This window comes from Aristolochia californica, unplaced genomic scaffold (assembly GCF_029961685.1).
Source record: "Aristolochia californica isolate CCGP_79_NKW_82.1479 unplaced genomic scaffold, dmAriCali1.0.hap1 SCAF_5, whole genome shotgun sequence".
NCBI classification, from domain to species: domain Eukaryota; kingdom Viridiplantae; phylum Streptophyta; class Magnoliopsida; order Piperales; family Aristolochiaceae; genus Aristolochia; species Aristolochia californica.
Window position 1 is genome coordinate 45,200,641 of NW_027182214.1, and position 24,034 is coordinate 45,224,674.

A 24,034-nucleotide genomic window follows, 5' to 3' on the forward strand; every position below is an offset into this window, starting at 1 on the left:
TTATAATAAATAGGTGAATGATATAAATTAGTTTTTAATATTTTTAATTTTAATAATATTTTTCCAAATTAGATTTTAAATTTTATTTTAATATATACCTTTTAAATTTAAAAAAATTCACATTATGACTATTTGGTCAACAATTAAAAAGGGAATACTATTATGTGAAAATCATGAATAATAATTCAAAATTTGCAGTAAGAAAAAAATAAACCATTTTTTAAACAATATTCCAGCATTAAAATTATAAAAAAGGCATCTTATAATAAAAATTATTCCATTAATCAATTAATCTGATTCCAATGACTGAACTCATTAAGCATTTTTCTTTATTCTATTTCTTCCCAGCGAGGAGCATACATGGATCCTACGTGGAGAACACATGGCGCCTCCGCATAGACTACGTGGAGTTTACATGGAACTTACTTCGGAGAGTTCATGGAGACTACACCTAAGCAAGACGAAACCCCTCGTTTTTCTCCTCTGTGTTTCTTAGTTTCCCGCCCCTGTCGTCCCTCCGAAGTATCCTCCCTCCTCCTTTTCGCCTTTCTTCCCTCCTTTTTCTCTCCTCACATCCTCAGAAGTATTGGTCATCTATCTTCTACCTTGAACAACTTCTGCCCAAAAAAATGAAACAGCAAAAACGAAAACCTTTGTAACTGCTTATCCCTGTTTATCCTTTACTCTAAAAATCAATTAAGAACAACATTCTCTCCCCTGTTGACTGTTGTCTTTAAAGCCAAATAGTTACTGTCTTCAACCCAACCACAGGTGTTTGAAGAAATGTCTCAAGGAGTTAAAGCTTCATAAATCTTCGAGGAGGAGCGAACTCTATCGAATCCAGATATCAGAATCGGGCCATAATAGTTTCTCCAACAGAATTCAGAAATCACAAGTCAGAACTGCTCTGCCGCTCTGGGTACGAAAAATCGCCTTGTGCATCTCCTCCAGTAAATACTCGGATCTCCAATTCTTTACTGTCTTCCAAAAGTATCTTGTATATCTCTGGTTTGCATCATCATTAGATAATGGGATTGCATGCATTCGTATTTCTTTCTCTTTGTCAATATTTTAAAAGCTTACAGTATCTTTGTTGATTCGATAATAAACTCTTCGCTTCTGCAAAAAGAATCCGAGTTTCATGATGTTGGTTCCTGAAAATCCAATACCTGTTGGTGTCTGATGCAGAGCGCCGTATTGTGTCCACGAATGTAGCGTTAGCCTGCTTCATATATAAAACTTGTTGGTAAGACAATGAACTTTGCGCCAGCAAATAAAATAAACTGTGCATGGGACAGTAGGAGACTCATGAAATTCATGTCTGATATATTATCTGAATCCATATATGTTATCGGTGAACTAGCCCTGCATAAGATTTTATCGAGGCTTCAAAACTGTAGGCTTCATTAATTTTTTCAGTTAACTATTTCTTTGAATATCATTCTTACTTTTGACTGTTATTATTTTTCGGCACATCCTTAAGAGATAAGCAATAGGGGATTCATGCCGATTAGAAGATCGATGCACCTTTTAACAAAAAATAGTGATTATATGTAAAGCTGATGGCATTTATATCATTTCCTACTAAATATTATTTTCTTTTGATATATCTCCATGGAATATGTCCATTTGTATTTTTAATGAATTTTTCAATGCTAAGATAGATATGGTGGTCTTCTTGCAAATACAATAGGAAGAGAGAAATCTTGTAAATAAAGTGATAAAGCTGCAATCATCCAGTCTCTTTTGCCTCCTAATCTTCTTTTAGACTATAGTGGATTGAATTGATTCACTTCCCTTGGTAGTTGTTTTCCCCTTCCTGCCCTGTGCTTGTAAGAATATTTTCAAGTGTTTTCCTTCTGATTAATTTTGTGTACCATGATGGCAAATTCATCTTGTTGGAGTAGATCTTCTGTCTTTCTCCTCTCTGTCTGTCTCTTATATAGAGCTGCCTTCCTGTTAAATCCAAGCCAAACTAGTAACAATAATCTGTTTTCACTGTAGAACAGATCTGTACGTTTTGTAGCAATGTGCATTTAATTTCCGGTATCTTAATGTTCACTCTTGTTTAATTTCCATTGGTTTGCAGTTAATGATGAAGTGATTGATCTGAGGAAATGGAAGACTCATCCAGGTATGTCCTTTCTAGTGAAATAAAAATGACGGTTGAAAATTTTAATTTATTTTATATTGTATCAAATCTTTAACACAATGTATGCTATATTTTGTTGCTCATGATTTCTTGTTGCATCCACACGAATATCTGGTTCTTGATCTGATATAATCTGATTGTAGGCTTGCTTGAGCCTAAACCTAATTTACCAATACGCTTTGTTTATGGTTAGCTTCCTTCTCTTTTCTTGCTTTACCGTGAAATTTTTCAGGAAGGACTACAATGACACTCTTAGAGTTCTTGTTGCCACCGATTGCCATCTGGGTTACATGGAGAAAGATGAAATCCGGCGATTCGATTCTTTTAAGGCATTTGAGGAGATATGTTCTATAGCGGAGGAAAAACAGGTGTTTTCCTGTTCCTATACTCTAGCCTTATTAGATAGGTATTACTTATTTTTAAACATGAACTTAGTAGCGGTAAAGATGGTGAAGATAAGCAATTGGAAGAACTGAGACTGAAAGTGTGAGGAAAAAAGAGTGAAAAGGTGAGGGGAAGAAGAGTGGAAAGAAAATGTAGTTCTTGCTCTTATGCAGCATTAACCTCTCTGAGTTGATCTATTACTCTTGTCGAGCCGTTGTTTGTTTTAAGCCTCAACTACGAAAAGATTTAAGTGCACTTGTGGGGGATGAATAGCCATATGTAAGTAGATAAAATGAACTTAGAAGCATCCTATCTAAATATTCTCTCTGTAACTGGATGTACTTTGTCAACTTTGAATTTTATGATGGGTTCAGCATTATCCTCTAGAAAAAAATGTAGTCCATGGAAACTGGTGGTTTCGTCACCATGATGTGACACTTATGCATTGCAGAAACTGGAGGATGTTCTGATAACGACAATGGTATCATATATATTCTCTAATTATGTCCACCATATTTTTTATTTTTCTCATCTTTTGTGCTAATGCAATTGAAGGGTGTGACAGTCAATCTGGGTACATCATGTCGAGTGAGTGACTCAAGTTTCCACATGATGCTTCTTCATTTGCACTTGGAATTGTTTAAGATTTCTTTCCCAAAAGAAACAAACTGCAGAAATTGATCAATGAGTGTATATTTAAAAAAGAAGCTTATATGTCAAATGAATGGTCCCTGTTGGTGCATGTGCTTCAATGGGCTCAACTGATATTGCTAAAGTTGGTATTATCTTGCTTTATCGGCTAACAAACTGCTGAGCTGACTGTGACAAATTTTGTATGACAACTACTTGGGGTTTCTTTTGGGGTATTTCCTTTTTGTAAATCAGTGTAATAAGTTACTCCTCCTTTTTAATTAATATTTTCTTAGAAGGTATTTATAGAATTGTAATAAAATGGCATTTTCAATTAAACAACCTATTCTGAAGCAACATTTTTTATTGACTTCCACTACTGATTTCAGGTTGACTTCTTGCTTCTTGGTGGTGACCTCTTTCATGAGAATAAGCCTTCAAGGTCGACATTGGTAAAGACCATCGAGATCCTCCGCCGCCACTGCCTCAATGATCGGCCAGTGCAGTTCCAAGTAGTCAGCGATCAAACTGTCAATTTTGCAAACAGGTTATCTCTCTATCCCTCTCATTCTTCTTTCTTTCTGTCCTTTTCTTTTCCTTCTGTGCATGCATGCACAATTTAACAAACAAAGATATGAAAGTTGATGGAGAGAGTGGCGAACTACCAAATATCTTACTTGGCTATTAAATAAATGGAAAATGGAAGTCAAACTATTACTTTTATGTGCTACATTGTGTATATTTACCTTTTTTGATGTATGATTTGTCCTTTATTGTGCTTGTCCAGATTTGGACACGTAAACTATGAAGATCCTCACTTCAATGTTGGCTTGCCAGTGTTCAGTATTCATGGCAATCACGATGATCCAGCTGGAGTGGTATGGTTTATTCGGAAAGGACTTCATAAAACTTTTTTTTTTGAAGAATTTTTCTTACTGCTTATTAATTGTGTTTATGATTTCTCTCCTTGAATATTTGTATGTTTTTTTCTCTTGTTATTTAAGAAAAAAATAGTTTCTTTTCATTTTATGTTTCTTGTTGCTAGTATTATGTCTATGTATCGCTTCATCCTCATTTTGAAAGAAAATATAGGAGAAGTGATAAAAGTCCACTCTTTGATGAGATCATACTACTCCTAGATAATTGCTACAACCTTCTTGACAGGATAATCTTTCTGCTATCGATATACTTTCTTCTTGTAATCTTGTGAATTATTTTGGCAAAATGGTTCTTGGAGGCTCTGGTGTTGGTCAGATTACTCTGTATCCGATACTTATCAGAAAGGTTGGCTGCCTACTTCCAATTTTTTAAGTGTGTACATACTCAATTTGTGTTTGAAAAACTCTTTCCCTTTTAGTACTGTTGAACTTAAGTTCTTGTCTGTCCATAGGGTTCAACCTCAGTTGCTCTATATGGGCTCGGTAATATTCGAGATGAAAGGCTGAACAGAATGTTTCAGGTTCTCTTCTTGTATCTGAAAGGACCCTTTTGATAAGTTGTCACATAAATAAAAGTTCGTTCATATTTATTATTGTCTGTTGTGTTTGCTGTTTCATATCTCAGACTCCTCATGCTGTGCAATGGATGCGGGCTGAAGCCCAAGAAGGTTGTGATGTGTCAAACTGGTTCAACATTCTTGTACTTCATCAAAACAGGTTGCTGTCTTTTGGGAAAGGATATCATTAACCAAACTGACCATTTTAACATTGAAAAGTTTATTACCATTTTGAACAAAAAGAGTTTAATAACATATTTATCTCCAATTTCTTGAAAGTGATTTACTATTAAAAAAATGAATCTTGAAGTTGCATGGTCCACTTGATTATTTGTGCTTGTCAATATCATCTCAAAAGTTTAAAAAAGTAAAAGAAGTCTTTTTTCCCTCATGTTTTTTACATGGAAAGGAAGTTAAACGCAAAAAAAGAAAAGAAAAAGAAAAAATGAAAGCTATAATGTGCCCTGCAAAGGTTTTTACATGCATATTTTGAAACTTCTGTGTATATTCCTGACACTTCATAGTTGCTTTGAAAGAAAACGAAAAATGAGTTGGAACTCTTGTTCTTCTTCTGATCTTGTATTTGGCAAAGATATTCGCACACAGAAAATGGCATCATGTATCAAGTTGCATAGCTAACAGTCAAGATCCTTGGAGGTTTAGTTTTTCAAAGTATTGCATGGATAGCCTCATAATTGTTACCTGGCACATGATTCTAAAGCAACTTTTGCTAACTGTCTTATCTGTCTACTTTATAGAATCAAATCAAACCCCAAAAATGCAATCGATGAGCATTTTCTGCCACAATTCTGAAGTAACTTTTGCTAACTGTCTTCTTTGTCTTCTTTATAGAATCAAATCAAACCCCAAAAATGCAATCAATGAGCATTTTCTGCCACGATTCCTGGACTTCATTGTTTGGGGACATGAACATGAGTGCCTTGTTGATCCACAGGTACGACCTGTAATGGCTTTTGTTCTCTGTTCTTGAATTAACTTTAGTTGTATCACTGTGAAAGTTAGGTTTTGACTTGTGCAGGAAGTTCCGGGAATGGGTTTTCACATCACTCAGCCTGGCTCTTCAGTTGCTACATCATTAATAGATGGGGAAGCAAAGCCTAAGCACGTTCTTCTGTTAGAAATTAAGGTTTCTTTCAGCTGATGTTTTATTCATTTCTCCACCTCTATGCTTGCACAGATTGTGTTAATGGTGCTCATTGGTATTTAGGGAAACCAATATCGCCCAACTAAGATACCATTAAAGACGGTGAGACCCTTTGAATATGCTGAGGTGAGGATTCCATGGGCTTTTGAGTTCTTATTAGTGACCTACTTGTTCAACATAATTTATTTTCTTTTCCTTTTTTTAACATTGTTCTCATAATAAGGTGTCGGTTTTGTAGGTTGTACTAAAGGATGAGGCCGATCTGGATCCTAATGATCAGACATCTGTTCTTGAGCATTTGGACAAAACTGTAAGAGATTTGTTGTCTTCCCAAAGAATTATGAACCTAAGAAGCCACTATTGTGTTGGAATCTGATAACATAGTTGATCAGCTTCAAGTTTTTGTGTTTATTGAATTTTCCAAAAAAAAGCTTTGTTTGTTACAGGTGAGAAATCTGATTGACAAAGCTTGCAAGAAAGCTGCTAATAAAGCAGAGCTCAAGCTTCCATTAATTCGGATAAAGGTACTTTTTTTCATGAAATTTTTTACATTGAAATTGATCTTGTATGCATTCTATTCTTACCTTAGAATGTCACCCTTACATAATCATGAAATAGTCTTTATTGGTTTTAGTTATTCCACATATGAAATTCTGGGTGTTAGTGTCTTTCATATTTTCTCTTTTATTAGTGAAATCTCTTTCTCATTGTCAATGAAAAAGGGTGAAAGCAGCCTGGTAACCTCTTCTTTAGTCTCCTTTGTCTGGTTTGTTTCTCTTCTTTTGTCTTACTGATTATTTCTATTACTTTTGCAGATAGTATTCTTTCTATTTTTCCTTTATTCTTGATTATAATTTTTTTTGAAGAATACTTTGTCATAATCTTATTATTTTATGTATCCTTGTCTTGAAATGGCTGGAGTTTTTGTTCCTCTGTCTATCATAGTATATAAGGGCTTATTAATTGCTAATGTTAAAGTTGGGCTAGTTCCTCTCAAGATGACTAGCTGAAGTTAGACGATTTCTTCTCATCTAATAAACATATGTTTTGTTCAAGCCTGACTAATGTGGGACTATTTTCCAAAAAATAACAACTCTCATTCTCAGATGACTAGCATGAGATGTGGAGCACATGTATAACTATAGATTACTGGACTTTTGTACCTATCAAACACAGAAGCTGCACAGAATATTAGATGGGTTTTGTTAGTTCTGATACCGTGCTAACTTTTGGATAGTTCCTTCTAAAATGTCTAAACAAAGTTAGAAAGCCTCTTCCCAATTAATAAGCATAAGATATTTTCAAGCCCAGGCCGATGTAGGACTATTTGCCACATACAACTACTCCCACTCTCAACTAACTATCCTGAGATGTGGAGCATGTATACAATTATAGACGAGTGGACTTTTTGCTTGCCAACAGATGACCAAATAAAAAGAATAAAGACAACGATGTCCCTAATAGCTGACCTAAGTTACTTACACACTTCATAAAAGGATATTAATTTCTTGAACTTATTGGGCTAATGTTGAAGCATAAGTCAAGTTCCCTTCTTCTGTAATGTCATCTTGTCTGCAACTCTATGGGCTCCTCGATGTAGTTTTTTTAATAGATAGCCTTCTGAGTTCTCATATAAGTTTTGTTCTGGTTCTTATCTTGTAGGAGTTTCATGCTCTACACAAACCTAATCTGGGTCTATGACTGCATCATTCTGCCAATCAGATCTATTTTATACTATAAAAGCATATCAGATTACCTGTTAACTTCTCATTAAAATGTGTGCACATGTTTATTTAGTACACTGGCATTTAGTTAACTGGACTGCTGTAAAGCTTGTGCATGAGCTCCAGTGTTTTACTGCGGTTCTATAGATGTAATCTACTTCTGTACTGATTTTTCAGGTAGATTATTCTGGATTTATGACGATAAATCCTCAAAGGTTTGGCCAAAAGTATGTTGGGAAGGTACTCTGAATCCATTTAAAGTCTGTTTATTGTAGAAGCTCTAAATCAGTTTTCCTTTACGCTTTCTGCTGGTGGTTCTGATTTTACATACTCTATAGGTTGCAAATCCCCAGGATATTCTTATTTTTACAAAAGCTGCAAAGAAACGCCAGTCTCTTGAAGGTAGTTTGCAGACAGTAACTTGTTAATGTGCTTATGTTTGTGTATTGATTCTCTGAATGGAGTCCTTTTTTACAGCATTTGTGTACATTATCATTTTTCGTCTTTGTCTTGCTTTTATTAATTTCTGTTGGTTGTTTATCATTTGCTGGAGGTTGACTTTGTCTTGTTAAATTATAGAGAGGATTGATGATGCTGAACGGTTACGTCCTGAAGAACTGAATCAACAAAATATAGAGGCTCTGGTTGCTGAAAGTAATTTGGTAATCATATTTCCACTGCATCCATTTTCTGATATTTTTCAATAATAAATATAGAGAAAATCAGTACTTTTCTTTGTTATGAGTGGCAAAAGATTTCCCTCCAGATAATTTTTTGGTTTAGCATTGTCTGCCATTTATTGCAGAAAATGGAGATACTTCCTGTTACCGATTTGGATGTTGCGTTACATGAGTTTGTTAACAAAGATGACAAATTAGCTTTCTACTCATGCTTGCAGTACAATCTTGATGAAACTCGTGTAAGTTCCTTTTACTCCCTGTTGGAGTCTTCAGAGTTATATTTGACATTTTTTTAATAGAAATTGTGTTGTTGCTATTTAGTTTGTGTATGCTGATGATCGAGGTCATTATAACAGAACAAACTTTCTAAGGAATCAGATACTGTGAGGATTGAAGACGAAGATTTGATCTTTAGAGTGGAGAAGTGTATGCAGGCAAGGATTTCATTTTCAAACTATTATTAGTAACACCTAAATCTGTTTAAATAGCTACTGTTCATTCATTTGGTTTTCTTTAGCTGGTGTCAGCTTACCTGGCACAACATTCTCTATTCCATGCTTACCTTGTAGTTCGATATAAGTTTGCTGGTAAAGGAGTACAAGAAAATCTTTTATTTTTTTCTTTGAAAACAATTTGAGAAGTAGATTTTATTCAGAGGTACACAAAAATCTGATGGACTCAAAGGAAAGCCATTTCATTGCCCTCAAATTGGGAGATATGGTGCTTGATACATGATATGTATATTTAATGTTTCTGCTGCAGGAGCGTGTGAAGGAAAGAGCTGTGTGCCCTAAGGAAAGCTTACAGTTTGGGTCTACATCGCAGACCTTTCAGGTCAGCTAACAAATTTAAGATTTTTTCGGCGTTGAATTTTACCATATTTAAAGCTGTTTTTCTTTTTTTCCCCTGCTGACTACATCCAAGATTTTATAAATTGTTTCTTCTTTTTTTGGTTATTCTGATTTCTTTTTCTCCAGTTTTTGAACATGAGTTCATATCTATTTAGAATAACAGAAGTAAGGGATCAGACGGTGCTGGTGTTCCTTCATTTAGTGATGATGAAGACACTACGCAGATGATATCAAGCTCCAGGCCAACAAACCGTGGCAGGAAAGGTGCCGCAGGAAGATCCAGGTCTGCTCGTGATGCTACTGAAGTTGTTAGGCCTGCAGCTTCAAAGAGAGGAAGAGGTAGGGGTTCCTCTGGTGGTTTAAAGCAGACAACGCTGGATGCAACTTTGAGGGTCCGCCATTCTGAGAGGTTTCCTCATACTCTTGCCAAACTTGTCTTTTGAATTTACTCTAGGACACAGTTTGCTATATATTTACAATCTAGAAGACTGCATCTGCTAAGAGTCTAGGACACATCATTTGCTTTTTCTTTTGCTTCTGACCAATGCATTTGCTTTTGCTGGATTATCACTCAAGATGATTCACATGATACAAAAAGTGCAATTTCAGCAAGCCTACTCATCTGATAAATAATCTTATTTAACAACTGATGCTTTTTTATTGAGGAGACTTTGGGAGTACAGTTCAGATTAATGGACAGCTGATATTCCCAAGGAAGCTTTTTCATTATCTGTGCTTAAGCATGCAGAGGCAGGATTGGGCATTTATGTAAGGTGTAACATTATGCCCGTATTACAGGTGTTATAATACACTCAAAAGCTAAATCAAACATTACGGCCCACATAGCAGAAGGCAAAAAACACGCAACATCTGTTTGATTTGGGTTTGGGGAGTCTGATTTGTGTGTCTGTAACGGTATGCCCACCCTTGTGCAGAAATGAATATTGAAAAAATGCAACACATAAAAATAAATGTTGGATTGTTAAATTGGCATTTGGCATGTGGAAGTTGTGTGGTACACATGTAGATAGGAAGGAGAACACTGTTGCACAAGACTAATGTTACATATAGACATAACTTTTATCGGGGTTAGAAAGAAATTCCATAGAAGCTGAGAATGGTGAAGAAGAGTGTTGAGATGGAAACTAGTTGATAGAAAGGATTGCACAAAAAATTCTTGAGTAATACAACAATACAAACAAGACAGTCGTTTAAGGTGGCATGGAGCATCTTCAATAGGCTCAAGCACCTCCCACCAGTGAGAAGGGTCTAGGCGTCTTGGTTGATTGAATGATGAAAAGTAGAGGTAGAGTGAAAAATGACATGAAGAAGTGGTAGGATAGACTTAGGAGTAGTAACTTGGTAACTGACCCAGCAAATGATAAAGCAGAGTGAGGAACAATTTTATCTTCATGATGAGGGCTTCAATTGTGGGAACTTGAAATCTTCATATATGTTTTTAGAAATCTTTTTTCTTCTGAGGTGCGGAGTTCTTAGAAGGACTTGCCTGATCTTTTAGTTTACAAAGTTCAAATGTCTGTAAGACTTATTGTGTTGGAAGTCTATGTGGTCTATTCTGGTAGTATGCCTATCTGAGTTTTGAGGTTTGGTTAGTGGGGTCAGGAAGAGGGGCTCAGAGGCTCTGTGGCTGTTGTTACTGAAGTGTTTAATGTATTCCTATGTTCACGTTCACTTGATTTGTTTTGATAGGTCTGCTTCACATGCTGCATCAGCTGCTGTGCGAAGCATTGCAGATGATGAGGGGAATGTGGATTCTGTTTCAAGTGATGAATCAGATAAAAATGAAACAAATGAAGTTGTTGATAATTCGGTATGAACGATTTTTTTCAAAAAATAGTTTGGTGTTTATGAGCTTACAGTAATTTTTAGAATGAATCTGGAAATTTGACATGCTGTCTCCGGAATAAAGCAATGAGATTAGTAGCATCATTTCCTTTCCAAGGTCCTGAAGCTGGAGCTGAATGTATCCAAAGTGTGGGAACAAATGATTGGAGTGCATTTTATTTCATTTATTATGGATAAATGGCTAATAGCCATTTTTGGGATCTGAATATTGGGAGTTTGTAAGTTAAATTCAGTGGTATGAGCACTTGCATGTGAGATCTGTACCTCATTCTTTCTGATTTAAACATCACATGTTCTCTAGTTCCTAAATCAATTCTATTTCCTTTACTTATAGGAGCCTGAAGAAAGTCTTCATGGTAGAGGCCGCAAAAGAGCTGCACGTGGAAGGGGTAGAGGGTCCTCAACACCTAGTAAACGTGGAAGGAAAGCAGAAGCATCTGTAATGATGCAGAACATTCTCAGTAGCAACAATGATGATGACGATGACGATGAGGATGATAGCATGTCTAACAGACTAAAGAAAACAAAACCTAGGGTGAGTCATCCAAATCATTACTTCTTGGCAATAGTTACATCAAGTTAGCAAAGCTAGATCTATCTACTGATTATGCAATATAACTCCATATATAAACTAGATGAATGGGTAACAGAGCACACGGTTGTCTCAAAGCCATTCAGGTTTTTATCCATCATGTAGTTCATGTAAGGGGTGAAGAATATATAACTTGCTGATTCAACCCAATAATGCATCTTTTCTTCATTAAAATTTGCAGGTCATTCGAAATTTTGGTTCACTGCTGAGGAAAGCTTGATCTTTTTTTTTTTATCTTTGGTTGAAAGTAACACCCAGTTTTGTTGGCTGTCCATCATACTAGGAATCCTTTTCTAGAGAGTTTTAAATATTCAAAGGAGCCAATTGTGTAATATCACTGTTGTAGTCTTTAGGCTCTGTACGTATTTAGTTTGGTACCTCTGAAGATTGGCAGATGTGGAGATGAGGGGAAACTAATGAAAATTCTAGTTTGGAACCTTTCCTTTGGATTCTCTATAATGGGATGCTGTTGGAGTTATAATTTTCAAAAGAAACCTAACAATAAACTGCTTCGAACTTTTCTTTTGGTTTCTGTGTAATGGGTCACAATTGGAGCTTTAATGCTCCCACCTGTTTCACATTTTAGTATCTAATTGGAACTGTAATTAAATGATCTATTTGCTTTGGTCGTTTAAGATACCACTGTTTGATTTGTTAATCTAGAAATGACAGTATTATTAATCTTGGTTTGCTCCTTTTTAATGAAGCTTCTCCAACGCTCATTCATAAGAAAACCCTTCCTGTAGTGTTAATTATCCTTGAACAATACTAAGAATTGAGATTGAACAAACGAAAAAAAGACAACAAAAAACCCAACATTCTCATCGGTTATCCCATTCCCATCTCAAAAAATAGGAGACACCCTCATGTAACAGTTTAAATATCTATTACCCTGCTCAATATAATCCATTAATTCATCTCAATTACGTAGCAATCGGGACTAGTCTAACACCTCGAGCTGCCATTAAAGAATCTCCTGTCTGTGTTCTGCTGTCAGCAAATTGGTTCTGTTCAATGGAGATCGCTTCTCTCTTATAGAAAACAATCGGTAAAACTTTTTTCTTTTTGCTTTCCACAGCGCTTTAACAAACTGAAGAGCTTCTCGTTTCGTGTGAGAGCCTTCAACCATTTGTATCGTTAGGGAAGGACACGGAGATGAACTGTTATTAATGGCAGTGGTCGTAAAGAGACCGCTGCGTGGAAGCTTCTCAAGTTTTGGAGACTGAAAGGTCGATCTCAATAAGATTCTCCTCTTCTACTGGAAATCCTTTCATTCTGAGCGGAATCTCGATCATTCCGTCCTTCTCGTCCTCCCACCTGAAACAGAGATTCTCCGGGGAATCCCATGCAGGGAATTCCATCGGAAAGTCCTCGTCGGAGGAACTTTCAGTGTCGGATTCCGGTGAGCAGAGACCCCAGTTTACAAAACCTTCAAAAACAGCTTGCTGATCCCCCTTGTGGACAGGACGTGCTCCCGGTTCTTCAGTTTCTTCTTCTTCCTCCTCCTCGCCTTCTTCTTCTCCTTCATATTCTTCATAAATAACTTCTAGAGGCGATTTTCGAGTCCACTCGACAAATGGACCATTTAAAAACATGTTCGGGCTGAAATGCGTTATCATCTCCGTCATGCACTCTGTCTGCGTTTCGACCCATATGGGTTTCTCGTCTACAGAGTTGAATTCTTCTATTTCTTGCCGAAAACTTAGGTTATTGCCGAACTGGGTGGAACCATATCTGAGAAGGGTACATAGAACAATTCCGGTGAAGATCAAAACAGGGGAGAAAAGGAGGCGAAGAAAGAGATGTGGCAGGTAGAGAAGAATCAGGACTTGCAGAACGACAATGAATGAGAAGAGAGGACTGGTCGAGAGCGAGGATAAGAAGACTAAAAAATTCTTCTTGTTGCTAAAGTTGTTATCTTCCATGAGAAGAACTAACAGAAGAAGGAGAGAAGAAATAGAAAAACAGAAAAAAAAAAAACACTATGATTTGAAAATGTTAAAAGAATACGACCATTTTGAGCGACGATACAATGGAGAGCGCAGAGCCTTCTCTTCTGGTTTGCGACTTTGCTTTGTTGTGTCGAGTGAAGGAAATATAAGGGAAGAGAGCCGGTCTGTGGTTTTTGTGTGTGTTTTTTAAAGCAGAAGAATCAGAGTAGCCTTCGTTTTCAAGGAAATTACAGAACTTTCTCGGGAGATGATTCTGTATTTACTTGCCACGTACATCTTAGAGAGATGCGTAGCTCGTCGGCCTCCGTAAAATCATTCTTGCTTTGAAGAAAATTCAGTAAGCTATTTCCCATACGTGGTTACTCGTCTCTTTCCTGCGAACAGTGTTCAAAATTACAGTTATCGAAACGGCAGCTCGCTGGAGAGCTTCTGAGAATTAACAGAAATTTGTTTCGCAATTCAAGGGCTTGGAAGTTGAAATATCAGTGGGATCATCATGGCTGGGAATAGGAATTTTTCACTGTTGGTGCATCACCATCAATTCAGCCATTTACTTCCACTACCTTTCTTCAAGCCGTCTTTGGACGACATGTCCTTCGCCTTTATTACTTCTCCCCGCTCCCCTTTTCTGTTGGGTAGCGAATGGGCCATCACTTTGGTATGCGTTAGGAAAAATATAGCGTCTGAGAGGCAAAGTCGATAAAGCAAGCAACATAGTGGTTGGCTTCTGGTTTTCAGAACATGGGTTCTTTTGACGATAAGCTAGTGGTGAGGAATCTCATGGAAAAAGTATAAACTTTCTCGAATTTAATCTTCACTCTGCGAGTGGTACCGTTTTGCTGCAACTGGATCAGGAAAGATACTCTTTCTTCTTTTTCCCAGAAACAGAGTCTGTATGTGTCAAGCATACATGAAGCCATGTTTAAACTTGGATTCAAGTGTCTGGAATCTATTTTCTTTAGGTGTCCATCTCTCGTCTTCCTCGACAAAGAATAATATACTAGTTCGTACATTGGATTCAGCCATGCACATCCTTCCACAACTCTTCATTATCCCTTTCATCGCCATAATCCCGACCCCGACTGGCTCGTTTATTTTATAATTGTGGAGCTAACGTAGTTTTAGTCGTCGTCTTCCCTGCAACAGCAAATAAGTTAAAAGAAAACTGTAACTAGATCATATGGGTGTCTCCTCTGTGAGAAACCGTGAGGACCCACGAAGACTTGTGTTCAGTGCTGTCTCTTTACTCCCAATCAAAATCAAACAATTTTTTTTGTGTTCGTTGAACGTGTTTCAGTCACCGTTTCAGTTTAATTGCTAATGGGTTGTATAAATAGTTAATGATTATGATACTATCATCAAAATTTCCCACTATTGTGATCTAAGAATCACTTTTCAAAGTAGATAGCTACCGAGAAATCATCTCTTACATAGCTAAAACTGAATCATGCACAATAACAGAGTAGAGATCTCATTCTCGTCTGATTATCTCCACTCTCCTCTATTTACTGTCATTCACGTGCAATCTACACAGAAGCAAATGGAAAAGAAAGGCTAAAAGCAATCAATCATTCTTCTTCTACTTCGAGCACAGAACTGGAATCACATCGGTGGGGACAAGTAAAGGTTTTCTTTTCCTCTGGCGTGCTTTACAAACTATCTCCGATCTCTGCTCAGGTTCAAAGGACGAACAGTTGTGACAACTTTCTTTCTCATCAATAGGTTTGGCACTTTACGGTCCACCTAATGAGACTAATACCCACCTTACAGTGTACCGAATGTCTGTCCCTGTCGATAGAAGCAGAAGCAAAATCGTTTCTAATGGTGTCTTCTGTCGTCTATCCTCTGTCTTCTTCCTACTAAGCTTTTTAAGTTGGACAAATGAATAATAAGGTAGCTGATTATTTGTTGTATAGCACCGGGGAAAGGCTTAAATCGTCTACGGTGGATGGGGAATCTCAAAGGCTTTGATAGATGTGTAGGGGCCATCCGCCATTACAGAATCAGGGTCCAGTAGAAACCCATCGTTGTTTTTCTACAGGGTGCCCATGTCAGCACCCGGCTCTATATCTGGACATTAGAATTCGATCTAGTATGTGCACAAGTTACAAAGAAAACTTACTAATTAAAAAACTTAAGCTGTTTGGAGTACAGAGAAAAGGAAAAAACAAAAAGTTACATAATAGTGAAAAACATTTGGAGGGTTTAAATATCGATCCTGGAGACTGTACACTTCAGAAACTGAATGTCTACATATATTCTTTAGTAGAAGAGTGTAAATGAAATGAGTTTTGTAGGTGAAAGCTCCTGCTTTCCGCTCGCAGTATTGAAACACAAAACCTGTAAACTCCAATATGAAGATCTTGGGTGATGATGAAGTCCCCGAAAATACCTTCAAGCACCGAATTCATACTCACTAAAACAATGAAAGACATGAAGATCATTTCCAATTTTTGCATGCATAACAAAGTTGAACAATGCTTGGTTATGAGGAAATAACTTCTGAAGAAAAGTGTCAAATGGAAAAGTGACAGGAGAGCATTTGACGTACCTCAGACACCAAGAAAACGACTTCAAATGCCAGTTGCCTTGGAGCTCGGGGGATGATCACGTATCAAACATGTCAGTAGAATGTATCAGGCCTGGTGTATGGTAAGGAGCTTCTGGGATAATATAAGTCAGATCGGCTTCTGGGATTTGACATTTCTGTATTAGCATTACTGTGAGAATTGTTCAGGTTGTAGCTTTGGCTGAGGTCAGGTTGGGATCTTGGAGGGAAACCCCTCATTGGCGGGGGGCTGTTGTAGGTATCATGCATGCCGTAGCTGTGGTATGATTCAGGTTCATTCCTCTGATATAAGCTGTCACTAGAATAAGGAGAGTTTCTATAGTGACTGTCACTCGGGGTAGGTGGAGTAGTGTAGTTCCGATTACCTGATTGGTAGCCTCCTGAAGGAATGTGTGGTCGTCCACCATATCCTCCATAGGAAAGGTTACCCCTGAAAGGACTGCTGCTATGACTAGGAAGCAGAGTATGGTTATTACCATAACCAGTTTCATACCCTCCATAAAAATTCTCAGGCTTTTCTGGATAACTACGGTAAGGACCTGGGTCATCTTTACGAATAGGAAATCTGTTATACTCAGAAGTATTCCTGAAGGAAACAAAACCAGGTTGATTCCCACCGAAAGAAGTTTCAGGTTTCACATATGTGCTAGACAAGGGGTTCACCTACAACGTCCAAAGAAGTCACTTGATGAGTCCACACTGTATGATAGAATAATTTTCATATTCTAGCAAGACTATGTCAGTATACAGGAGATTCGTTGAGATAGAAAAAGTGAACTGGATCACTTATAATACGATACTGAAAATACCTTTCCCTAAAAAATTTACTGTAATCGGGTTGAACTTTATTTATTTATTATTAATTTTTTCTTCAACTTTTTTTTTTGTAACACTGCAATACTAATAGAAGCAATCAAGTTAAATATAAGACATTTACAAAAAAACTTGAAGGCAAAGCAGCTAAAATCTTGCCTCAAACTCACATGTTGGGGAATATGCATGCCATACTCTGGAGGAGTAAGAGAAGACTGATAATTCTGCCGAGTGCCACCACCAACTGCAAAACAACACTTCCAGCTTAGGACATCAATACATTCTCTTGTATTAACAAATAAAAGTACCAATTAGTCATAATTGAAACAGCATGAGGCAAGTACTGGAACCTGATGAAGCTTCAATGTTCCGCTCTGGAGCAGTACGCAATGCATGCTTCATTTCATCCAAATATTTTTGGCACTCACCTCTGTCCAATTCAGTAAAAATAACCTAACAAGACGCAATTCATTAAGATTGGAGCAAGAGAGGAGGAGGCAGGAGGATAGGAACTAAAAAAACTTCAAAATTAGCAACCTCATCAAACAACTCATCCGAACCAGGCATGTTCTTGCTCCTAGGTAAGATGTAGTTGGCTGAAAAAAGAAAAAGGAAAAAAAACAGATATAAAAAGGTAAGTGAAACATCTGGACCAAGGAGATTCATCAAGGACAGATTTGAATGTCACAGAGAATAATGAGAACATGATTAACTGAAATAAAAAAGTCAAAATACCTAGCATCTCATTCACAGCATCTGCTGGTACGTCCTTTCCCATTTCCTTAAATCTTTTCTCTGCACGAATCTTCAGCTCATTGGTTGAGGGAAAAACCACCACTGCAATCTGGTAACAATGAACAATCAGCAAAAATAACATCCCAAGGTTCTTTATTCAGACAATGTTTGTTATCTTCATGGCATATGCCTACACATTACCTTACGATAGTTCACGAAAGAGTTCAATTTACGTTTACGGGCACTCTTATATACATTAGTTTGATCAAGAATGTAGTTACGTGGAATCTTTGCAGCTCGGGCTAATAAGGTGTTGAATATCCCGGTAGCTTGATCCATTAGACGCTCAAAACGTTCTCCATAGTTGTGTTTTCTCAACAATCCAGGCACCTACAGAGCAACCCTGAATAAGTTCATAAATTCAGAAAGAGAGATCTCAATGAGAGACAACAGCAACATTGTTGTATGTGTTGACTCTTTGTAGTAGTACAAAGTAAAATCCTGAGTGAAAAACCTTCATCTGATCAAGTGCAAGGTTAGTCCCTAGCAGAACATAACGTTTTTTAGGATGCTCCCGCACATATTTTTCTGCCCAGGTAGTTTTCCCTGAAGCAGGTAAACCAACCATCATTAACACTTCACAGTTCGTTGGATCAGTAAAAGTTGGACCCACTGTGGCACTTCCATCTTCGACAGCCAAACTCCAGGGCTTGTAACCTTCTTCAGGAATCAATCCTTCTTCCAAGCTAAACTGCATCTCAACTACTACATTTTTCAGCAAAATATGTGGAAATATTGCATGTGTCCATGGCAGCTCTCTTGCAGAATTCATTCCACACATATGAACAGCTGCATCAAATTGCAAAGCAACACCCAACCATTTCCCATTCTTGGAGAACCCAATTGTTGCACATGATTGGTCTTCAAGATTCAGAGCACAAATGATTGTGTCACCTACACTGAACTTAGCTCCATAATCCATAAATTTTCCCGAGTTTGAAAATTTACCGGTCCCACCAAATGCATAGCTGTTTTGAGTTTCCCCAAGACATCCTACTGGGACCTCCCCTGTTGAAATTCCAACACGACATAGATTCCTCTGATCGGGAGGTGTGTCTGCCATATCTACAGGTTGTGCAGAAACAATTTTGCAGCCAAAACAGTATTTTCCTCTAACAACGCCAAAATCAGCACGAGCACCAGACCAGCAGTAAGCAAATCCAGCTTCATAAAGAGCATGCCCTTGGAGACCATTTCCTTCTATATTAAAGTCTGCCAAAAAAAAAAAAAAAAACACAGAAAGAATACCCGAAAGCACAGGTCAAGCACCAACGTTATTAAAAAAGGAGCAAGGTATTTTTGCAACTTTCAGAATTCCAGGACCCTGATAAGCAAATTAGAAGACCTCAGAAGGTAGCCCACATTGATCAAACAAAACAAAGGTCAACTTTCTACATGTTTATGGTGGATGAAGCCAATAATGTAGCTCTCACAGGCATAGTCCTGTAAGACGTTTCTCGTTGTAGAAAATTTATACGAAACTCAAAAAGCAAAAAACGGGAATTTTCTAGACTAATGGTAAAAGACAGAAATAAAAGAAAAATAACACTTAGTTCATCCATTTATGTGCGCTAAACAAAAGAAGCAGCTGAAATTTTTTAGGTAGCTAGAAAATAGAAAATATGGTAACAACTTAAACCGTACGAAGCTCCTGCTTCTAACCGGGAAATCCCAACAGAGTATATTAAGTCGAGAGCTTGCAGCTGAGACTCTAGTCCAACACCCACATCCCAGTTTTTGGTGGCGTGAGGTAATCGATTCGAAAACAACACGAAAAACTCCTACGCAAGACAAGGATTAAGAACCACAGGGAACTTCAATAAGAGCAAAGAGATTAACCAAAGAAGACAACAATTTCATGCTGAAGGCGAAATTTTGAAGATTTACGAACGAACGATACCTAAACTGCAATCGGCAGGGTTGAGCTGGACCCGTCGTGAATGACATGGAGAGGGGTCGAGCTTCTTCTGTCTTTTGGAGATCGGTTCCGGTAGTGGGTGCTTCGCAGACGCCATTAAAAAAGACGTGAAAGACAACAGAGAGATCCAGATGATTCGGAGATTGAGACTAGGAAGGAACAGACACTATTCACAGGTGGTTTCTGGCTAGGTCGCTGAAAGGCCACGACGGAATTCTGCGGGAAATCTCTGGTACTGAGACTGAATAGTAATCGGGCAAGGGAGGTTAAATTACCCGGTCGACTTTTTTGTTGGTTTTTTAGTATTAATGATTTTATTATTTTTATTTCGTATTAAATGCTTAGTTTCCTCCTTTATTACTATTAATTAAAATTTTAAATTTTTATTTATAAATAAATAAGTAAAATATGTATTTTTCTATTTTAATATTAAATAGTTTCCTCTCTAAGCGAATTAAGCTTGAAAAAATCAAAATTTAAATTTTTTTTATTGGTGTTACTTAAAACTGATTTTAAGAATGAAACAGTAAATATCAGATGAGGATGTAAAAGACTTCCTGTAACATGATTTTACATTTTAAAGAGAGATTTGAAGAATAAAAATAGTTAAACTCAAGTTCATGAGTCAACTCCACCACTTAAGATTCGACTCAGTTACATGAACTGGATCAATTTAATGTGACAGGAACTCGAACCCTCCCTCCCAGCCGCCTTTCCCTTTGGCAATGGTTGCTCTTCACAGCTTCTCTTTCATTAGCTCAGGTTGGTGTTATATGATTGAGAGACTTTTGAGCCTTTGTAATAATTTTATACCCAAACTTTTTTTCTAGACAATATAAAATAGTTGAATCTGCTAAAATAGTCTTGAACAGCCTTTTCTACTGAATCCGAATCCGCATCTATCAGAGGTGTTCGATTAAAACCCAACCAAGTTTGAGGTGTTCAATTGAGCCACTGTCATAGTTAGAAGATTGGCGTCTGGCGACCAGCAGTAGTTTAAATCGCCTAAAATATCTGTTTGTCTGCAAATTTACGCATTGGAGAACAAATATTCAGTGGATGTTCCTATTTCCAAATATAAAACAAAAAAAGTTTACAGAGCTGAAGTGCACCAACTCTTGGCACTTACATAAATTAACAAACCGAAAGGAAAAAAACTTCCTTTCCAAGGAATTTCTAGGCATACACATTGATGACTACGAAGAAATCGAGCCGAGGGCAGTCTTCAATGATGGACTTGAAGAGCAACCCCCGCCTGCAAATCTAATCTTTACAATCGCTGTTCTATACATTCACGGTCACGGAGCTATCAACAGTGACCTGAAAGCATGTACAAGAGATGCTTACAAAACCATCTCTGTTTCAGCAGGCAACAAGCCGTTTGTCCTTGGCCAGGGCTCCGACGACGACTGAAACAGGGAAACACTGATGTCTGCGAGCTTTTTTCTGTTGAGTTGGAAACGAGAGGTTCTCTGCTGTTTCGGAGCTTCTGGGGTTTCAAGGTTATCAAACTTGTCGCCATCCTCTGAGTCGATAAAAGTCCTCACTCCAGGAATCTTCCTAGGAGTGCTGAAAGCGAAGTGCCACTGCTTGGCTATTAAGGCCTGAAAATTTACATAATACAATAAACCATGAGAAGACGAACTGGGAAAATTCCACAGTAGAGTATATTCAATCGTCATCGGCTCAAGACTTACCGCTTCTTTGATCGTCTTGGAAACTTTAAAAAGCTGTTTAAGATCGTCATGGTTAACACCACAGAGAACTCGAACCTGCATTAAGAGGGGAGAACCGAGAATGAATGAGTGGCTGCAAGCAATATGAGAATCGTATCTGAGACAGATTTAAAGGGGATTTGGGTGATTACCAGAACATCCTGAGGTAAGGCCTCAAGGCGCGATTTTGAAGAACTCTGCATGCCACGACGTTTTGTTGTTGGGGTCTTGAGAGGCGAACTGAGAGAGGACACTTCCAAATAGCTAGAGACGATGACTCTCTTTCTTCCTATCGCTCGTGTGCAGGTACAAACTCCCAACTGTGTTTCGTTTATGTTTTTTGAGTTATCACACTTGAATACGGAATGACAATTCTTGCCTAACGCCATCACTCTGTTATGTTGGATCTTTTGTGGACTAATTCCCGCCAGACACCCCAGATAGTATTGAACTTTCGTTAGAAAGCAAGACAATCGACTTCGCCCTGCCATAAAGAAAATGAACTCCATGAGAAACAATTAGAGCAAGAAGAAGTTAAACACTTGCTAGTCCAAAACACGTCCACAGAAAAAGAAAAAAAAAAACCCTCGGAGATTCAATAACCACAAGTAGTTTCTTGGAATCTTGATCGAGGAATGGGAAAAGAAATGGAGAAAATGGTTCAGAAACCCAGAAGCCATTGACAAGTAATTCAAGATCTGAAAAAAAAAAAAACAAAAAAGGATCTGCATTTGCACAGAACTGAAGCAAAAAAAAGAGGCCAAGAACAGAAATGAAAATAACCATTTCATATCAGCGGAAGACTTTAGATCAAGAATGAAACTGCTGCAATCTACCCTACATTTGGGCAAAAGCCACTTTTTTCCAAATCTACATTTCCTCCACGCAAAACTCCCTCATTACCCTTCATGCATACCAAAAGCAAGAAAGTCGAGAACAATCCGAACCTTGAAGACGAAAGCAATGCTTGAAAAAAGAAACCCCTGGATACAAATCAATTCAATCAAACCCCATTTCCTTCAAAAATTACAAAAAAACGTATAACTCCAACCACTTTAAACATCAGACTCTTATCCCCGACCGCTAGTTTCGCCCCAAAGTTCGCAGTTCCAAAAAACTGCGTATCCAATATGGAAAAATCGAAAAAAGAAAAAAAATAATACAAATTTTTAAAACTACATCATAAGAGAAACGAAATAGGAAAGAAATTCCGCCCCTCTCAAAATCAGACCAAGAAAAGTAAAAAAATTCCCCCCAAACTCCACTCAAACAAAAAGAAAAGAAATAGAAACCCCGAATCAAACGGTGAAGCTACCCTACTCTATTGCTGGTTACCTGAGAAGCAGAATCCGCAGCACTTCCCACAATCTCTCACGAATTCGGATTCGAAAATTTTCTGAAAAATAACTCTGAAACTCTGACACTGAAAACTGTGAAATCCCTCCACCACCAGCGCTAATTGCGGCAAAACCGTCCAGAAATCTTCGCTCGTCGGTACTGGAAATTGCCTAGTTAGAGAGAAATCCTCGCTCGTCGGTACTGGAGAATGCCAAGTTAGAGACGTATACACCCACGACTCTCAGCCGCAGTAAACCGCCCTTGCCCGGATTTAAATAGGTAAAAAAATTAAACGAGTATCAGAGTTTCGGGGGGATTCGAGCTTTTTCGTCGAAAGCGCTAGAATGGTCGGCCTACTCGGCGTACTTATCTCCGTGTCGGCGCCGAGGGCAATATTTGTTTTCCCGCCCTCTGCAAGTTCAGCGAACGCCCGACACGTGTAGACATCTGGAGGAGGTCGGTGATCGGGACTTCCACGTGTTTACGAATCTGCGGACGTGGCGAGTTGGTCCAAGAAAATAGCCGTTGGGAACGTGTGAACACTTGGCGAGGCGGGAGAGGGCGGCTTGTAGTGGAAGTTTCTCGGCGAAGTGTGAGGTGGAAGAAAAGTTGGAAGTCAGGGGAGGCGGCGATGCGTGTTCGGTCTCTAGCTTACGAAGCACGCAGGAAATGGCGGAAACAGGAAAACGATAATATGCGAACTCGCGAGATATCTGCAGAAGAGATATTTCTGACGATTCTCGATATTTCGGTCTAGTTTGGAGAGCAGCATTGAAAGCCCATCAACCCGAAACAACTATGGGTAAAACCGTAATTAAGGTCATTTGGTCCACACAAATAGATGGGTCCGAGTAGGGGCATGGGTGTGTTTTTCACTATTGAAGAGAACTTGACTGTTGACAATAGTTGGTGGTTCGAGCCGGGTCAACATAAATATTACCCACTATTAGTAGGGCCCAAAGCGGAAACCTAGATTCGAACCCTCCCAGTTTATAGGGTGTGAGTCAAGCATTAAAAATCATCGACCTGCTCTGGTCTAGTTAAACTACCCGGTTTTTGTTATTGTAAGCCATTTTAAGTCGGACCCATTGGGTTTATGTCAAATCTGGACAAATAAATGGGTTAGATTCGAATCCGGAGACGCTGAAGTACCCTTTCAACGCGTCCTGCCTCTTTTCCATTCTCTATTCCGTATCACTTCCATCCAGCTGTATTGACCGAAAGAAGTGAAAGGAAAAGGAGTTACCAGAAGAATGGCCACATGAGAAAACAAAAGAAGAGGGTCAATGGATGCTAAAAGACCCAACTGAAAACGCGGTGGAGACGAACCAAAACCAACCCTTTTCATGATCCTTCCACACTACTCTTGAACTCCATCCCTTTTCGCGATCTATT

At 38.1% G+C, this 24,034-nt stretch overlaps 3 protein-coding genes across 9 annotated transcripts; 1 reads left to right on the top strand and 2 right to left on the bottom strand.

Annotated features, from left to right (window-relative positions):
* Positions 1–434: 434 nt before the first annotated feature.
* LOC137965038 (double-strand break repair protein MRE11) lies at positions 435–11,977 on the top strand. 4 transcript variants are annotated; one of them, XM_068811429.1, is made up of 23 exons: positions 435–950; positions 2,090–2,134; positions 2,385–2,520; positions 3,556–3,713; positions 3,954–4,044; positions 4,331–4,450; positions 4,557–4,625; positions 4,730–4,821; positions 5,514–5,616; positions 5,701–5,808; positions 5,890–5,952; positions 6,065–6,136; positions 6,273–6,350; positions 7,728–7,790; positions 7,889–7,952; positions 8,130–8,212; positions 8,356–8,469; positions 8,587–8,664; positions 8,993–9,064; positions 9,237–9,490; positions 10,792–10,912; positions 11,282–11,482; positions 11,721–11,977. In XM_068811429.1, exons 2-23 carry the CDS (start codon positions 2,118–2,120, stop codon positions 11,757–11,759), a joined length of 2,196 nt encoding a protein of 731 aa, XP_068667530.1. In that variant the 5' UTR covers positions 435–950; positions 2,090–2,117; the 3' UTR covers positions 11,760–11,977. The 4 variants fall into 4 exon arrangements, with proteins under 4 accessions (XP_068667530.1, XP_068667529.1, XP_068667531.1 ...); XM_068811428.1 differs by having other exon boundaries at positions 435–919; XM_068811430.1 differs by having other exon boundaries at positions 435–919; positions 7,904–7,952.
* A 3,623-nt stretch (positions 11,978–15,600) lies between these two features.
* LOC137965957 (uncharacterized) lies at positions 15,601–19,810 on the bottom strand. 3 transcript variants are annotated; one of them, XR_011116168.1, is made up of 9 exons: positions 19,569–19,810; positions 18,123–18,880; positions 17,810–17,998; positions 17,609–17,717; positions 17,411–17,469; positions 17,224–17,326; positions 17,044–17,117; positions 16,043–16,723; positions 15,601–15,883 (listed from the first exon to the last, which is right to left on the bottom strand). XR_011116168.1 is itself a non-coding variant. In XM_068812368.1 (9 exons), the coding sequence occupies exons 1-9, from the start codon at positions 19,681–19,683 to the stop codon at positions 16,276–16,278; spliced, it is 1,782 nt and encodes a 593-aa protein (XP_068668469.1). In that variant the 5' UTR covers positions 19,684–19,810; the 3' UTR covers positions 16,182–16,275. The 3 variants fall into 3 exon arrangements, 1 of the variants encoding a protein (XP_068668469.1); XR_011116167.1 differs by having other exon boundaries at positions 15,601–15,907; XM_068812368.1 differs by lacking the exon at positions 15,601–15,883 and having other exon boundaries at positions 16,182–16,352; positions 16,426–16,723.
* An 837-nt stretch (positions 19,811–20,647) lies between these two features.
* LOC137966521 (F-box protein SKIP27-like) lies at positions 20,648–22,901 on the bottom strand. Of its 2 annotated transcripts, XM_068813168.1 has the most exons (4): positions 22,637–22,901; positions 21,454–21,785; positions 21,284–21,358; positions 20,648–21,190 (listed from the first exon to the last, which is right to left on the bottom strand). In XM_068813168.1, exons 2-4 carry the CDS (start codon positions 21,688–21,690, stop codon positions 20,930–20,932), a joined length of 573 nt encoding a protein of 190 aa, XP_068669269.1. In that variant the 5' UTR covers positions 21,691–21,785; positions 22,637–22,901; the 3' UTR covers positions 20,648–20,929. The 2 variants fall into 2 exon arrangements, with proteins under 2 accessions (XP_068669269.1, XP_068669268.1); XM_068813167.1 differs by lacking the exon at positions 22,637–22,901 and having other exon boundaries at positions 21,454–21,852.
* Positions 22,902–24,034: the final 1,133 nt, after the last annotated feature.

What these genes read in the sequence shown, in the direction of transcription:
- LOC137965038 (XM_068811429.1), top strand. An exon ending in GAAACGCCAGTCTCTTGAAG is followed by an intron (nt 7,953 to 8,129) that starts GTAGTTTGCAGA and finishes GTTAAATTATAG; the next exon opens with AGAGGATTGATGATGCTGAA. An exon ending in GAGTGGAGAAGTGTATGCAG is followed by an intron (nt 8,665 to 8,992) that starts GCAAGGATTTCA and finishes TTTCTGCTGCAG; the next exon opens with GAGCGTGTGAAGGAAAGAGC.
- LOC137965957 (XM_068812368.1), bottom strand. Translation starts at nt 19,683, where the DNA reads ATGGCGTCTGCGAAGCACCCACTACCGGAACCGATCTCCAAAAGACAG. An exon ending in TGCTGTGAATGAGATGCTAG is followed by an intron (nt 17,470 to 17,608) that starts GTATTTTGACTT and finishes TTCTTTTTTCAG; the next exon opens with CCAACTACATCTTACCTAGG. An exon ending in CGGATGAGTTGTTTGATGAG is followed by an intron (nt 17,327 to 17,410) that starts GTTGCTAATTTT and finishes GCGTCTTGTTAG; the next exon opens with GTTATTTTTACTGAATTGGA.
- LOC137966521 (XM_068813167.1), bottom strand. Translation starts at nt 21,810, where the DNA reads ATGGAGTTCATTTTCTTTATGGCAGGGCGAAGTCGATTGTCTTGCTTT. An exon ending in CCTTACCTCAGGATGTTCTG is followed by an intron (nt 21,359 to 21,453) that starts GTAATCACCCAA and finishes CTCTTAATGCAG; the next exon opens with GTTCGAGTTCTCTGTGGTGT. An exon ending in CCAAGACGATCAAAGAAGCG is followed by an intron (nt 21,191 to 21,283) that starts GTAAGTCTTGAG and finishes GTAAATTTTCAG; the next exon opens with GCCTTAATAGCCAAGCAGTG.